The following is a 14,932-nucleotide window of genomic DNA, read 5'->3' as shown; positions in this document are numbered from 1 at the left end:
AAAGATTTATACTGAGAAATCATTGCAACAGTAGCATTATTCAGAAATTTTATTAAACATCTTCTACCAAGCCCGGGATACAGAAAGCAATATCTGAGGGCTCCAGACAATTAAAGGGCTGGAAGGGATTCAAGATCATTTAGTAACGACTACCTCTTCTTCTGGGCAAGTTCCAGGAATATAAAACCAAAACCACAACAGAAAAAACCACCCCAAATTATTTAATCTTTCTTCAGTGAAACTTCTGGTGAGTCTACAGCCTTCCCTTAACAGGAAGGAGCAGCTTTTCTTTGTCTAGGCTAAAAAACTTAATTCCTTTTATTTCCAGACATAGGTCCTTAAGGAAGCAAAGAAAACTTTCAGAAGTGTAATTGTTGATTTTCATAGGAAGCTTTGTAGCTAGATTCATTTTACGTACCTGAAAAATTCAAAGTTGAGACAGGCCTTGGGCAAGAAAAACTTATCATCTTGTTTGAACCAGAGTTTGCTCATAGCTGTATCCTGTGATGGAGAAACAGTATGTTTAGGGAAATACAGGCACATTCGACAAAAATCTTCAATCAAATCACTCTTCAAGAGGAGGAGGACAGAGGTAATAGCTGAGCTTTGTTCTGGAGAGACTGCTGTCCCATGGCCTTGAAGCATACTCAGAGGGTCAGCTGGTGGGAAGCTGGAGAGATGACTGGTGATTCCAGTAGTAGAGAGAAATCACCCTCTTATCAGCACCCTGGGTCAAAGAGATGGGGACACAGTGGAGGAAGAGACAGACAGGTGAAGCCAATACCAACTGTCCTGTCCCTGTCTTTCTGGATGCAGGGACACAGATGCAGGAGTCCTTGGGGGCGGGGGTGTGTGTGTGGCAGCCAGCCACCAAAGTGGGCCACATGGATCCCTGCCTGCTGGAATTCACACCCTTGTGTGGTCCTCTCTCCTGCACTGGACCAGGGTTGGTCTCTGTCTGACCAACAGATTATGGCAGATGTGATGATACGACACTTCTGAGATTAGATTATAAAAGACACTGTGGCTTCCACCTTGATCACTCATTTTCCCTCTTAGATCACTCACTTTGGGGTAAGCCAGCTGCCATGTCACGCAACTCTATGGAGAGGCCCATGTACCGAAGAACTAAGGCCTGCCCAAAGCCACACAAATGAACTTGGAATAGAATCCTCCAGCCCTAGTTGAGCCTTCAGATGACCAAAGTCCCAGCTCACAGCTTGACCATAACCTGAGAGACCCTGAGCCAGAACTACCCAACTAAGCTACTTCCACATTCCTGTCCCTTGGAAACTGCATGAGATAAAATAAGTGTTTGTTGTTTTAAACTGCTGAATTTTAGAGTAATTTGTTACACTGCAACGGATAACTAACACAGCCAAGGATGAACAAATAAGCTACTCCTTTGCCTCTCCACTCACTCATTCATACTATATTTCAAAAAGTCTTAGGGACTTCCCTGGTGGTCCAGTGGCTAAGAATTCACCTTCCAATGCAGGGGATGCGGGTTCAATCCCTGGTTGGGGAACTAAGACCCCACATGCTGCAGAGCAACTAAGCCTGTGTGCCACAGCTACTGAGCCTGCACGTCACAACTAGAGAGCCCGTGTGCCACAACTACAGAGTCCACGCTCTCTGGAGACCGCATGCCACAACTAGAGAGAAGCCCACGCGCTGCAATAAAGAGCCCACACACCGCAACGAAAGATCCCGCAAGCTGCGAAGAAGATCCTGCGTACTAAAACTAAGACCTGACGCAGCCAAATAAATTTTAAAAAAAAAGTCTTAAAGTTCACTTGAAACTACCTTGAAACTCTGACAAGAGATATAAATGGTTTAATGTTCTCCTTAGTTTATGCTAAGATGGCCTATTTAAAACAAACAAAAAATAAAAATAGGAAAAGTAAATAAGCTTTCTCTTTGAATAACCTAAACTATAACTCATTAAAATGTCATTTTTAAAGAAAAATGATTGTCTCATTAATAATCTAGTTGCTTGAGATAAATTAAATTTCATAGTCCTAAACACTAATTCTCATCTCATTGAGTTAATCTGAATGTTAGGTCATTTGAAGAAAAGGGAAAGAAAGATGTTTGTCTATGGTGGTAAGTTTAGAAAGAGTTAGTTTTAAAGTTTAGAAAAGAGGATGTACTGTAATAATTTGATCCATGTTTCTACACAATCTACCCAAGGTGTGAAATAATGACATGAAAAGAACATTCTGAAAAAGAAAACACTCTCCTCAATCGTTCTTCCCACTGGTTTATAACTCCATTAACTTCATATAGCGCTCTGTCAAAATGAGAAAGAATTGTTTTTAAGGGCAGGAAATCCAACAGCTTCCCCTGGATATGCTCTCTTCCAGGCTTTAGAGATTCTTTCTTATCTCTAACTTTCATGATGCAGCAAAAATCTACTTCCTTATTGGGTCTTCAGTGAACATGGAAAAAAGCCCTCTTTCAATAGACTTGTAGTTACATTCCAGACTTACTATTTTATTGTCTGCAAAGAAAACAATTCCCTAGATTCTATGCTGTATAGTAGTTTTGTTTGTTTTAAAATGTCTAGCCTTTTAATATTTCTTGTAGTTATTCTCTCTGCAACTTTTCTGTTATCTATAGGGTGTGAGCCCCGCAAACCAACATAGTATCAAAGGCAAGAAAACATCTCTCTAGTCCCTTGTATGTAATAGGTCTGTCCCCTAAATTTAATATCAATGATTCTAACGTATTACCTTAATAAGAGAAGGGTATGGTGTTGCTTCTTTTTCTAATGATAAAATCTCAAAATTTGTAGGAATAAATTCATTCTTCGTTGGAAGTTTAAATTTCCCATTCAGATCAGCATTTTGCCATTTCTGGATGAACAGTGAAAACATACACACACAAACATAAAAGCAATTAGAATCTGATTTAAGAGTTTAAAACAGTCACATTGCTTAATATCTAGGCAAATAATAAGAGAATAAATGTCACACAGCATTCTCTTCCATCATATATAAAAAGGCTACTCCCAAGATCTATCAATGACTTTTCATGAAAGTTGAACTGGAGTCTCTGGAACTAATCAAGGTTTTACACTCATCTATCTTTCCTCTTTACACATGTCTAAAATGACCAGCTGAGGTGAAGGAACAATCTGAGACTGTGGAACTGAGGCTAACTGGTCCATATGAACATCATGTTTGCTCCAGCTCTTTAAAGAATGGAGAATAATCTGCACAGAGATAAATACCCACAACTGCTAGACAACAGGTCATTTAAAAGAGTTAAACTTCCAGCTACACTATATTACTTGAATGTATGGCTTGAAAACTAGGTTAAAGGGGGCTTCTCTGACTTCAGCACTTCTAAAGGCCTGGTCTACTTCTCTCCCAGACGACCACATGCATTTTCAAGTGGACCAATATTTCAAGCATAAGGTTAAGGACAAAGTTGAGATTTAAATCTGGATTGTGGGACAGGATCGACACAACCTGCAGGTTGGATCTGTTCCATGGGCTGCTTCCAAAAGCTAACTGAGGCAGATCAAACCATGATTGATGAACTCTGATTTATAAGACTTTTCATTATTTTTTAAAAAAAGCAACCAACTGCCAATGATTCTGGGTTTAGTAATTTGGTCTCCAGCTGATGTGGCACAGCCTTGCAGCTCCTGTAGTTCTATTTTGGTCCCTGCATTTGTGTCTTTTGGCACTGGGATGGTGGGGATGGTGGCCATGGCCATATTATTTATATGTAGCAACTTAAGTCCCCAGTATGGCTGAATCGTAGGGACTGGTAAACACTTAGCAAGTAATTTCACTGCTGAGCTTCCAGATCAATTTGTTTAAATTCCCATTTGGGGCGGGTTTGTCATGGTCAGAATTTGGTGAACAGGGGTTTTCTCTTGTTTGAGGGTTAGTTCACACCCAGCACTAATTCATGGGAGATCAGCTTTCCTCACAGTTTAGTAAGATGGACATTTTCATGTACTAAAGGGCTTCAGTCATCTCCTTATGTGCTGTGAATATGTCAGAAAAGTACCAGTAATAATTTTTCTTTCTTAAACTACTTTTTTCTGTATCGTCATTACCCTGGTACATTTAAGAAATATCCATTACCCAAGTTTAACTAGAATTTAGTCAGAGCAAGGTTTTCTGGTGTCGCCCCATGAATAAAGGACACAGTCTCAAAGCTACACAGTCAACGAGAACCAAAAAAGAAAAAGTACTGGACCAGTAGATAAGACTCACAAACAAAATCCTGACTCCTGATGAATGGGGTAACACACTATCTATACATACCTGTTTTGAAACAAATCATAATGACCTTATGTTGACAAAAAGAGCAATGATACAATACGAGGCATAAAATATAGCCCCTCCTAAAGTGAAGATGGTATGAATCCCAGAAATTGCTCCCCGCCTGTGCTCACAGCAAGATCGTGAGCTCTCAGCCCTTGCATCTGTCTTTCAGGTTCTCTATTTCCATCTCTTCCTGCCTGTCTTGGTGCCTCTGCAACCCTGTGTACTTTGGACTTCATTGATCTTTGACCGCATGAGACTTGGAGTCTGCTTTACAGCCCTGCTGGTCTGACAGGCAGACGAGAAGGTGGCTACAGTATCATTTCTTCATGCAAAACCTAAGCTCCAGCTCTCCACCTCCCTGTTCACTCCTCTTGGGATGGTACAGACAGTGCTGGGCCATCACTCTCCACACTTTGGGCTGTGAGTTGGTTGATCTAGGGAGCTCATATTCTTGTGTGTCCCTCACACATCAGCTTATTCACAGATGGGTTAACCCTACCTTAATGACTTCATCTGGTATAGCTTCTTGCTTATACTGGGTTCCGTACCATTCTTCTGTGCAATCAGTTTTTCCTTCAAAAGATTTGGAAACTATTGCAACCCTAGAGATAGATGGAAAAAAACCCTATAAACTCATGTTGTATACATAAATTTATAGAATCTGACTCACAAAAATATAAATAATATCCAAGAATGTGTTGGGCCTCTACAACCCAGTAAGTCCTATGAGGCCTAGCTGAAACAGCAATGTATGTACAGAAGTCTTTGATCATAGTCTCTGTTATCCTTTGGTTATAGCCCATCATTTTTGGTATGAAAAGCTGCTTGCAAGAAAGATTCTTGTTATGAATGCTTTTGACTAAAACCTTAAAAGAAGAGTAGCTAGGGAAAAAAGTGGAACCAGGTCAGTTGAAAAACAGTCCTTAAAAAAGCACAACAAAGTACTCCCTCCCAGGAACAGCTCAGGCCCCAGGGTTACAAGAATGGATAAGAAAATTTGTTGGCTCATTCAGAGATCCAAAAAAAATTAAAAACACACTTTCATTATAACTTGCTAAGTTTGTACACTGTTATTTTTTTTTCCTGCCAGACACCACCATCAACCGTATGTACTACATGTACACTGGCCTTCCTGATGCTAGGGGAGACAGGGACACGACCAAGAAAACATCTCTATCTTTCTCTGATGGGGTAGTAGAAAGAGCACAGAAGAGAAGTCAGAAGGAAAGAAAGTTCAGGGAGGGAACGTAGAGGTAAAATAATGTCAAAAGATTACAAGTAGAGGAGCGAAAGGAGCTCTATACCAGTGGAGCTTCTGTCCCTGTGTGGATCATCATGGACAGTTCTGCCTCTGCCGCCTTTTAACTATCAAAGTTGGAATCATTTCACTCTGACTAGCAGGCTCAACCCCAGGCTGGAACCAATCCTACTTTGAATCTTGCAGATAGAGGACTAGGCCAATAGCTTGGAAGGCTTGCCATGCAGTCAGTCCTGTTATTGGTTTCACTTCTTCTTTACGTCCCAATTCAAATAACTAGGTTCACGTCTGTTCCTGCTTATTCTCACTTGTCCTCCCAGAGGTTAGTTTCTAGCCTCTGAATGTCGGTCTCACAGCTGAAAGCCCACTGGTTGCAGTCAAAACTCCCCTCTACTGAACACCCATTAATTTTCAGGATCCTGATCTCTGTGTTCCAAACACCTGCCCATCATTGGACCTCCCCAATTTCAATGCCTGACTGTCTGAACCACCATCTATTCCTTATTCATTCTAGATAAAATACTCTACCTGGCTAGCTAGACTTGGCTTTCTCACTTGCTTCAGGGTAGATATCATAAGCAATCTGACTCACCTATCTGTTAGAATGACTGACTAATCTTCCAGTTTAAGGTGTTCCTGATCTGGCCTAACTGCCACTGACCACTATCAGTTCTAGAAAACATGCTAAATAAGAATATGTTCGACAGAAACATACGGAAGAATCATAGGGTTTAACAGACAAAAGAGTTCTGCTATTGTATCTAGAAGAAGTGATACATGTTGGCTATCTGAAAATCCTGTATGAGGGGTATGTGTAGTGTATACAGAACGCACACGGCCACATGAAGGGTATGTGATGTTTCTTAAGGGCATTCATTCAATACATGACAGAGCCAGCTAAGAGTCAGTCATAGAAATTGCTTCTATTCCTGTTGATTTTTCAAAGAATGAATGGAATGATTCTCAGGGAGACCTCTGAGAAACATGTTAGGAAGTAAAATTCCGTGCTAGAGAGGTGGCATTCCATCTTCTCTTCCATGAGATGCTTGATTTGGGAAGTTTATTACATAGATGGCTCTGGTTTCCCTGAATGACAGCCCATGGATCAGAATAATGAACAAGGGATTGATTACAACTTGTGAAGACTGGAGCATTCATTTGGCAGTGGACTTGCCCTCTGGAACAGGAAAACTTTAAACTCAGTTCTGAGAGAGAAAGTGAAAAAACTTGGGAAAAGCTATCAAATGCTCTGGAGGATGACTATATGACACAGAAGGAAGCAGACCCTGGAGGCTGTCCAGTGATACTCAGGTTAAAAAAGGAGGAGAATGGAGATTTATTAGTTACGATCCTAAGGGATCTAGATAGTTAGATACCAAAGTAAAGTGTATGGGGTAACAGTTGACATGTTACTATAAGGAAGTAAATATGAGGTAGATAAGTGTAGCTCCTCAAACTAGAGAAATACCAAATACTGGCCTAACAAAAAGAGATACCTTTGCAGACCAAGAGTTAGCATACCATCAAGGAATTCAAAACTGAAATACAATGGAAGAGTATGTACTTTCAAATAAATTACGAAGGGCGAATAACAGAAGAGACAGAGTAGACACAGGTCAAATGTATACAGAAATCTATGAACCAGAGTGTGGAACCGCGAGAGCACCTGAATTAGGAGAAAAGGAGAAAAGAGTCACAATAATTGAGGTACACACAGAGAGCTGCAGTATATTTAACTGCAGACAATTGAGAAAACTGGCACAGACACTGCAGCATCTTAGACTACCTGCTGGAAACCTAATTATACTAAAAAATAGTCTCCATGAGTTTTTTTCTTAAATATGTGTGTGTGTTGAGGGGTGAGGGGGGAATGCCACTCTTCAATTCCATCCACAAAGAATTGGCTACTGACATGGTCCTTAGAAATGTGAGAGGAAATGGCCTCTTATTTTCATACTGAAGCTTATAACAGTAAGAAAAGGAAACAGTGGGCTAGAACGAATGCTGACTGTTGACTTCCAGTCAGCCATTTAGAAGTGTTCAGTGGGAATGAATAGCTGTTGCTGCTGATGGAATCCATTCAGAAATAATCCTGACTACAGACATTAAAAGGCAATATGGTTCCCCAGGAATGAATTCTCATGAGACCTTTGCAAATAATCCCTGAGAGAGAAAAGAGGGAAGACAGCCAAGAATGAGAAGAGGCTTCACAGGTAACCATGATAAATTAAAAAAGAATTAGTAGAAAGTGCACAGATCTGGCCATGAGAAACTTGGATTCTGGTCGATACCGTGACTCACTTTCTTTGAGATCTTGCCAAAATCACAGTTAAGATCTAAATTAAGCAAGTCTCTGGGCTTCGGTTTCATTACTTTTTAAATAGGGATTCAAACTAGATGAACTCTGTCCTTCTAATAGTAGATTTCCACAGTATCATGGTATCAAATCATATTTTTAAAAGATACACAACAGAGGAAAAAAGAAAGCACAAAAAAAATCTACTGATGACAGATTCTAAGTCAAACTTCAAAAACAGTGACAGGAAGGCTAAAGTGCTAAGAAATTGAAGTTCATGAAATGTGCTCGAAAATTATTTTAAAAAACGGTTTCTTAAAGTAAGAAGGAATCAAGAAAGGTTAGGCTAAAAATTCAATCAGCTTGAATTCTGGGCAAGATGTTTTAAAACATAGTTCCTGACTCAAGAGGGGGAAGATGGAGGAAGAGTAAGACGCGAAGATCACCTTCCTCCCCACAGATACATCAGAAATACATCTACACGTGGAACAACTCCTACAGAACACCCACTGAACGCTGGCAGAAGACCTGAGACCTCCCAAAAGGCAAGAAATTCCCCACGTACCTGGGTAGGGCAAAAGAAAAAAGAATAAACAGAGACAAAAGAATAGGGATGGGACCTGCACCTCTAGGAGGGAGCTGTGAAGGAGGAAAGCCCTACCCCCACTAGAAGCCCCTTCGTAGGCGGAGACTGTGGGTGGCGGAGAGGGAAAGCTTCGGGGCCGCGGAGGAGAGCACAGCAACAGGGTGCGGAGGGCAAAGCGGGGAGATTGCCGCACAGAGGATCGGTGCCGACCGGCACTCACCAGCCCGAGAGGCTTGTCTGCTCACCCGCTGGGGCGGGCGGGAGCTGGGAGCTGAGGCTCGGGCTTCGGTCGGAGCGCAGGGAGAGGGCTGGGGTTGGCGGCGTGAACACAGCCTGCAGGGGGTTAGTGCACCATGGCTAGCCAAGAGGGAGTCCGGGGAAAAGTCTGGACCTGCCGAAGAGGCAAGAGACTTTTTCTTCCCTCTTTGTTTCCTGGTGTGGGAGGAGAGGGGATTAAGAGCGCTGCTTAAAGGAGCTCCAGAGACGGGCGCAAGCCGCGGCTATCAGCGCGGACCCCAGAGACGGGCATGGGAGGCTAAGGCTGCTGCTGCCGCCACCAAGAAGCCTGTGTGCGAGCACAGGTCACTATCCACACCTCCCCTGCCGGGAGCCTGTGCAGCCCGCCACTGCCAGGGTCCCATGATCCAGGGACAACTTCCCCGGGAGAACGCACGACGCGCGCCTCAGGCTGGTGCAACATCTCGCTGGTCTCTGCCGCTGCAGGCTTGCCCCGCATTCGTACCCCTCCCTCCCCTGGCCTGAGTGAGCCAGACCCCCGAATCAGCGGCTCCATTAACCCCGTCCTGTCTGAGCGAAGAACAGACGGGAGCTGTGCGAACAAAGAAGAGAAAGGGAAATTTCTCCCAGCAGCCTCAGGGGCAGCGGATTAAATCTCCACAATCAACTTGATGTACCCTGCATCGGTGGAATACCTGAATAGACAACGAATCATCCCAAATTGAGGAGGTGGACTTTGAGAGCAAGATACATTATTTTTTCCCTTTCTCCTCTTTTTGTGTGTATGTATGTGTATGCTTCTGTGTGACATTTTGTCTGTATAGCTTTGCTTTCACCATTTGTTCTAGGGTTCTGTCCGTCCGTTTTTTTGTTTGTTTGTTTTTTACTTTAAAACATTGTTTCCTGGTTTTCCCTGGTGGCGCAATGGTTGAGAGTCTGCCTGCCGATGCAGGGGGCACGGGTTCATGCCCCGGTCCGGGAAGATCCTACATGCCGCGGAGCGGCTGAGCCCGTGGGCCGTGGCCGCTGAGTCTGCGAGTCCGGAGCCTGTGCTCCACAACGGGAGAGGCCACAACAGTGAGAGGCCCGCATACCGCAAAAACAAAACAAAACAAAACAAAAAAACAACCTTTCTTAATAATTATTTTTTATTTTAATAATTTTATTTTACTTTATTTTATTTTATCCCCTTCCTTCCTTCCTTCCTTCCTTTCTTTTTCTTTCTTCTTTTTCTCCCTTTTATTCTGAGCCGTGTGGATGAAAGGCTCTTGGTGCTGCAGCCAGGAGTCAGTGCTGTGCCTCTGAGGTGGGAGAGCCAACTTCAGGACACTGGTCCACAAGAGACCTCCCAGCTCCACATAATATCAAACGGCAAAAATCTCCCAGAGATCTCCATCTCAACACCAACACCCAGCTTCACTCAACGACCAGCAAGCTACAGTGCTGGACACCCTATGCCAAACAACTAGCAAGACAGGAACACAACCCCACTCATTAGCAGAGAGGCTGCCTAAAATCATAATAAGGCCACAGACACCCCAAAACACACCACCAGACGTGGACCTGCCCACCAGAAAGACAAGATCTAGCCTCATCCACCAGAACACAGGCACTAGTCCCCTCACCAGGAAGCCTACACAACCCACTGAACCAATCTTAGCCACTGGGGGCAGACACCAAAACCAATGGGAAATACGAACTTGCAGCCTGTGAAAAGGAGACCCCAAACACAGTAAGATAAGCAAAATGAGAAGACAGAAAAACACACAGCAGATGAAGGAGCAAGATAAAAACCCACCAAACCTAACAAATGAAGAAGAAATAGGCAGTCTACCTGAAAAAGAATTCAGAATAATGACAGTAAAGATGATCTAAAATCTTGGAAATAGAATAGAGAAAATGCAAGAAACATTTAACAAGGACCTAGAAGAACTAAAGATGAAACAAGCAACGATGAACAACACAATAAATGAAATTAAAAATACTCTAGAAGGGATCAATAGCAGAATAACTGAGGCAGAAGAACGGATAAGTGACCTGGAAGATAAAATAGTGGAAATAACTAATGCAGAGCAGAATAAAGAAAAAAGAATGAAAGAACTGAGGACAGTCTCAGAGACCTCTGGAACAACATTAAACACACCAACATTTGAATTATAGGGGTCCCAGAAGAAGAAGAGAAAAAGAAAGGGACTGAGAAAATATTTGAAGAGATTATAGTTGAAAACTTCCCTAATATGGGAAAGGAAATAGTTAATCAAGTCCAGGAAGCACAGAGAGTCCCATACAGGATAAATCCAAGAAGAAACACACCAAGACACATATTAATCAAACTGTCAAAAATTAAATACAAAGAGAACATATTAAAAGCAGCAAGGGAAAAATAACACACAAGGGAATCCCCATAAGGTTAACAGCTGATCTTTCAGCAGAAACTGCAAGCCAGAAGGGACTGACAGGACATGTTTAAAGTGATGAAGGAGAAAAACCTACAACCAAGATTACTCTACCCAGCAAGGATCTCATTCAGATTTGATGGAGAAATTAAAACCTTAACAGACAAGCAAAAGCTGAAAGAGTTCAGCACCACCAAACCAGCTTTACAACAAATGCTAAAGGAACTTCTCTAGGCAAGAAACACAAGAGAAGGAAAAGACCTACAATAACAAACCCAAAACAATTAAGAAAATAGGAATAGGAACATACATATCAATAATTACCTTAAATGTAGATGGATTAAATGCTCCCACCAAAAGACACAGACTGGCTGAATGGATACAAAAACAAGACCCATATATATGCTGTCTACAAGAGACCCACTTCAGACCTAGGGACACATACAGACTGAAAGTGAGGGGATGGAAAAAGATATTCCATGCAAATGGAAATCAGAAGAAAGCTGGAGTAGCAATTCTCGTATCAGACAAAATAGACTTTAAAATAAAGACTATTAGAAAAGACAAAGAAGGACACTACATAATGATCAAGGGATTGATCCAAGAATAAGATATGACAATTGTAAATATTTATGCACCCAACATAGGAGCACCTCAATACATAAGGCAAATACTAACAGCCATAAAAGGGGAAATCAACAGTAACACATTCATAATAGGGGACTTTAACACCCCACTTTCACCAATGGACAGATCATCCAAAATGAAAATAAATAAGGAGACAGAAGCTTTAAATGATACATTAAACAAGACAGACTTAATTGATATTTATAGGACATTACATACAAAAACAACAGAATACACATTCTTCTCAAGTGCTCATGGAACATTCTCCAGGATAGGTCATATCTTGGGTCACAAATCAAGCCTTGGTAAATTTAAGAAAATTGAAATCGTATCAAGTATCTTTTCTGACCACAACGCTATGAGACTAGATATCAATTACAGGAAAAGATCTGTAAAAAATACAAACACATGGAGGCTAAACAATACACCACTTAATAACGAAGTGGTCACTGAAGAAATCAAAGAGGAAATCAAAAAATACCTAGAATAAAAAGACAATGGAGACACGACGACCCAAAACTTATGGGATGCAGCAAAAGCAGTTTTAAGAGGGAAGTTTATAGCAATACAATTCTACCTTAAGAAACAGGAAACATCTCAAATAAACAACCTAACCTTGCACCTAAAGCAATTAGAGAAAGAAGAACAAAAAAACCCCAAAGTTAACAGAAGGAAAGAAATCATAAAGATCAGATCAGAAATAAATGAAAAAGAAATGAAGGAAACAATAGCAAAGATCAATAAAACTAAAAGCTGGTTCTTTGAAAAGATAAACAAAATTGATAAACCATTAGCCAGACTCATCAAGAAAAAAAGGGAGAAGACTCAAATCAATAGAATTAGAAATGAAAAAGGAGAAGTAACAACTGACACTGCAGAAATACAAAAGATCATGAGAGATTACTACGACTAACTCTATGCCAATAAAATGGACAACCTGGAAGAAATGGACAAATTCTTAGAAATGCACAACCTGCCAAGACTGAACCAGGAAGAAATAGAAAATATGAACAGACCAATCACCAGCACTGAAATTGAGACTATGATTAAAAATCTTCCAACAAACAAAAGCCCAGGACCAGATGGGTTCACAGGCGAATTCTATCAAACATTTAGAGAAGAGCTAACACCTATCCTTCTCAAACTCTTCCAAAATATAGCAGAGGGAGGAACACTCCCAAACTCATTCTACGGGGCCACCATCACCCTGATACCAAAACCAGACAAAGATGTCACAAAGAAAGAAAACTACAGGCCAATATCACTGATGAACATAGATGCAAAAATCCTAAACAAAATACTAGCAAACAGAATCCAACAGTACATTAAAAGGACCATACACCATGATCAAGTGGGGTTTATTCCAGGAATGCAAGGATTCTTCAGTATATGCAAATCAATCAATGTGATACACCATATTAACAAATTGAAGGAGAAAAACCATATGATCATCTCAATAGATGCAGAGAAAGCTTTTGACATAATTCAACACCCATTTATGATAAAAACCCTGCAAAAAGTAGGCACAGAGGGAACTTTCCTCAACATAATAAAGGCCATATATGACAAACCCACAGCCAACATCATTCTCAATGGTGAAAAACTGAAACCATTTCCACTAAGATCAGGAACAAGACAAGGCTGCCCACTCCACCACTCTTATTCAACATAGTTTTGAAGTTTAGCCACAGCAATCAGAGAAGAAAAAGGAATAAAAGGAATCCAAATCAGAAAAGAAGAAGTAAAGCTGTCACTGTTTGCAGATGACATGATACTATAAATAGAGAATCCCAAAGATGCTACCAGAAAACTACTAGAGCTAATCAATGAATTTGGTAAAGTGGCAGGATACAAAATTAATGCACAGAAATCTCTGGCATTCCTATATACTAATGACGAAAAATATGAAAATGAAATTAAGAAAACACTCCCATTTACCACTGCAACAAAAAGAATAAAATATCTAGGAATAAACCTAAAGAGACAAAAGACCTGTATGTAGAAAATTATACACTGATGAAACAAATTAAAGATGATACAAATAGATGGAGAGATATACCACGTTCTTGGATTGGAAGAATCAACATTGTGAAAATGACTCTACTACCCAAAGCAATCTACAGATTCAATGCAATCCCTATCAAACTACCACTGGCATTTTTCACAGAACTAGAACAAAAAATTTCACAATTTGTATGTAAACACAAAAGACCCCGAATAGCTAAAGCAATCTTGAGAACCAAAAACGGAGCTGGAGGAATCAGGTTCCCTGACTTCAGAGTATACCACAAAGCTACAGTAATCAAGACAGTATGGTACTGGCACAAAAACAGAAATATAGATCAATGGAACAGGATAGAAAGCCCAGAGATAAACCCACGCACATATGGTCACCTTATCTTTGATAAAGGAGGCAAGAATATACAGTGGAGAAAAGACAGCCTTTTCCATAAGTGGTGCTGGGAAAACTGGACAGGTACATGTAAAAGTATGAGATTAGAACACTCCCTAACACCATACACAAAAATAAGCTCAAAATGGATTAAAGATCTAAATGTAAGGCCAGAAACTATCAAACTCTTAGAGGAAAACACAGGCAGAACACTCTATGACATAAATCACAGCAAGATCCTTTTTGACCCACCTCCTAGAGAAATGGAAATAAAAACAAAAATAAACAAATGGGACCTAATGAAACTTCAAAGCTTTTGCACAGCAGAGGAAACCATAAACAAGACCAAAAGACAACTCTCAGAATGGGAGAAAATATTTGCAAATGAAGCAACTGACAAAGGATTAATCTCCAAAATTTACAAGCAGCACATGCAGCTCAATAACAAAAAAACAAAAAAACCAATCCAAAAATGGGCAGAAGACCTAAATAGACATTTCTCCAAAGAAGATATATAGATTGCCAACAAACACATGAAAGAATACTCAACATCATTAATCATTAGAGAAATGCAAATCAAAACTACAATGAGATATCATCTCACACCGGTCAGAATGGCCATCATCAAAAAATCTAGAAACAATAAATGCTGGAGAGGGTGTGGAGAAAAGGGAACACTCTTGCACTGCTGGTGGGAATGTAAATTGATACAGCCACTATGGAAAACAGCATGGAGGTTCCTTAAAAAACTACAAATAGAACTACCATATGACCCAGCAATCCCACTACTGGGCATATACCCTGAGAAAACCATAATTCAAAAAGAGTCATGTACCAAAATGTTCATTGCA

General features: G+C 40.7%; 1 protein-coding gene across 3 annotated transcripts in view; it reads right to left on the bottom strand.

The window, feature by feature from the left end:
• Window positions 1-14,932, bottom strand: part of IDE (insulin degrading enzyme) — a 109,958-nt gene that overhangs the window by 24,182 nt on the left and 70,844 nt on the right. For all 3 annotated transcript variants that reach the window (XM_030865087.2, XM_030865088.2, XM_030865084.2), the window contains 3 exons: window positions 4,789-4,891; window positions 2,736-2,858; window positions 419-501 (listed from right to left, as the gene is read on the bottom strand). In XM_030865087.2, coding sequence (XP_030720947.1) covers window positions 419-501; window positions 2,736-2,858; window positions 4,789-4,891 — 309 coding nt within the window. The remainder of the gene's footprint in view (window positions 1-418; window positions 502-2,735; window positions 2,859-4,788; window positions 4,892-14,932) is intronic.

The sequence above is a fragment of the Globicephala melas genome, chromosome 16 (assembly GCF_963455315.2).
Source record: "Globicephala melas chromosome 16, mGloMel1.2, whole genome shotgun sequence".
In the NCBI taxonomy this organism is placed as follows: domain Eukaryota; kingdom Metazoa; phylum Chordata; class Mammalia; order Artiodactyla; family Delphinidae; genus Globicephala; species Globicephala melas.
The sequence above is the reverse complement of the archived record's forward strand: the minus strand, read 5'-3'. Positions and strand labels throughout refer to the sequence as shown.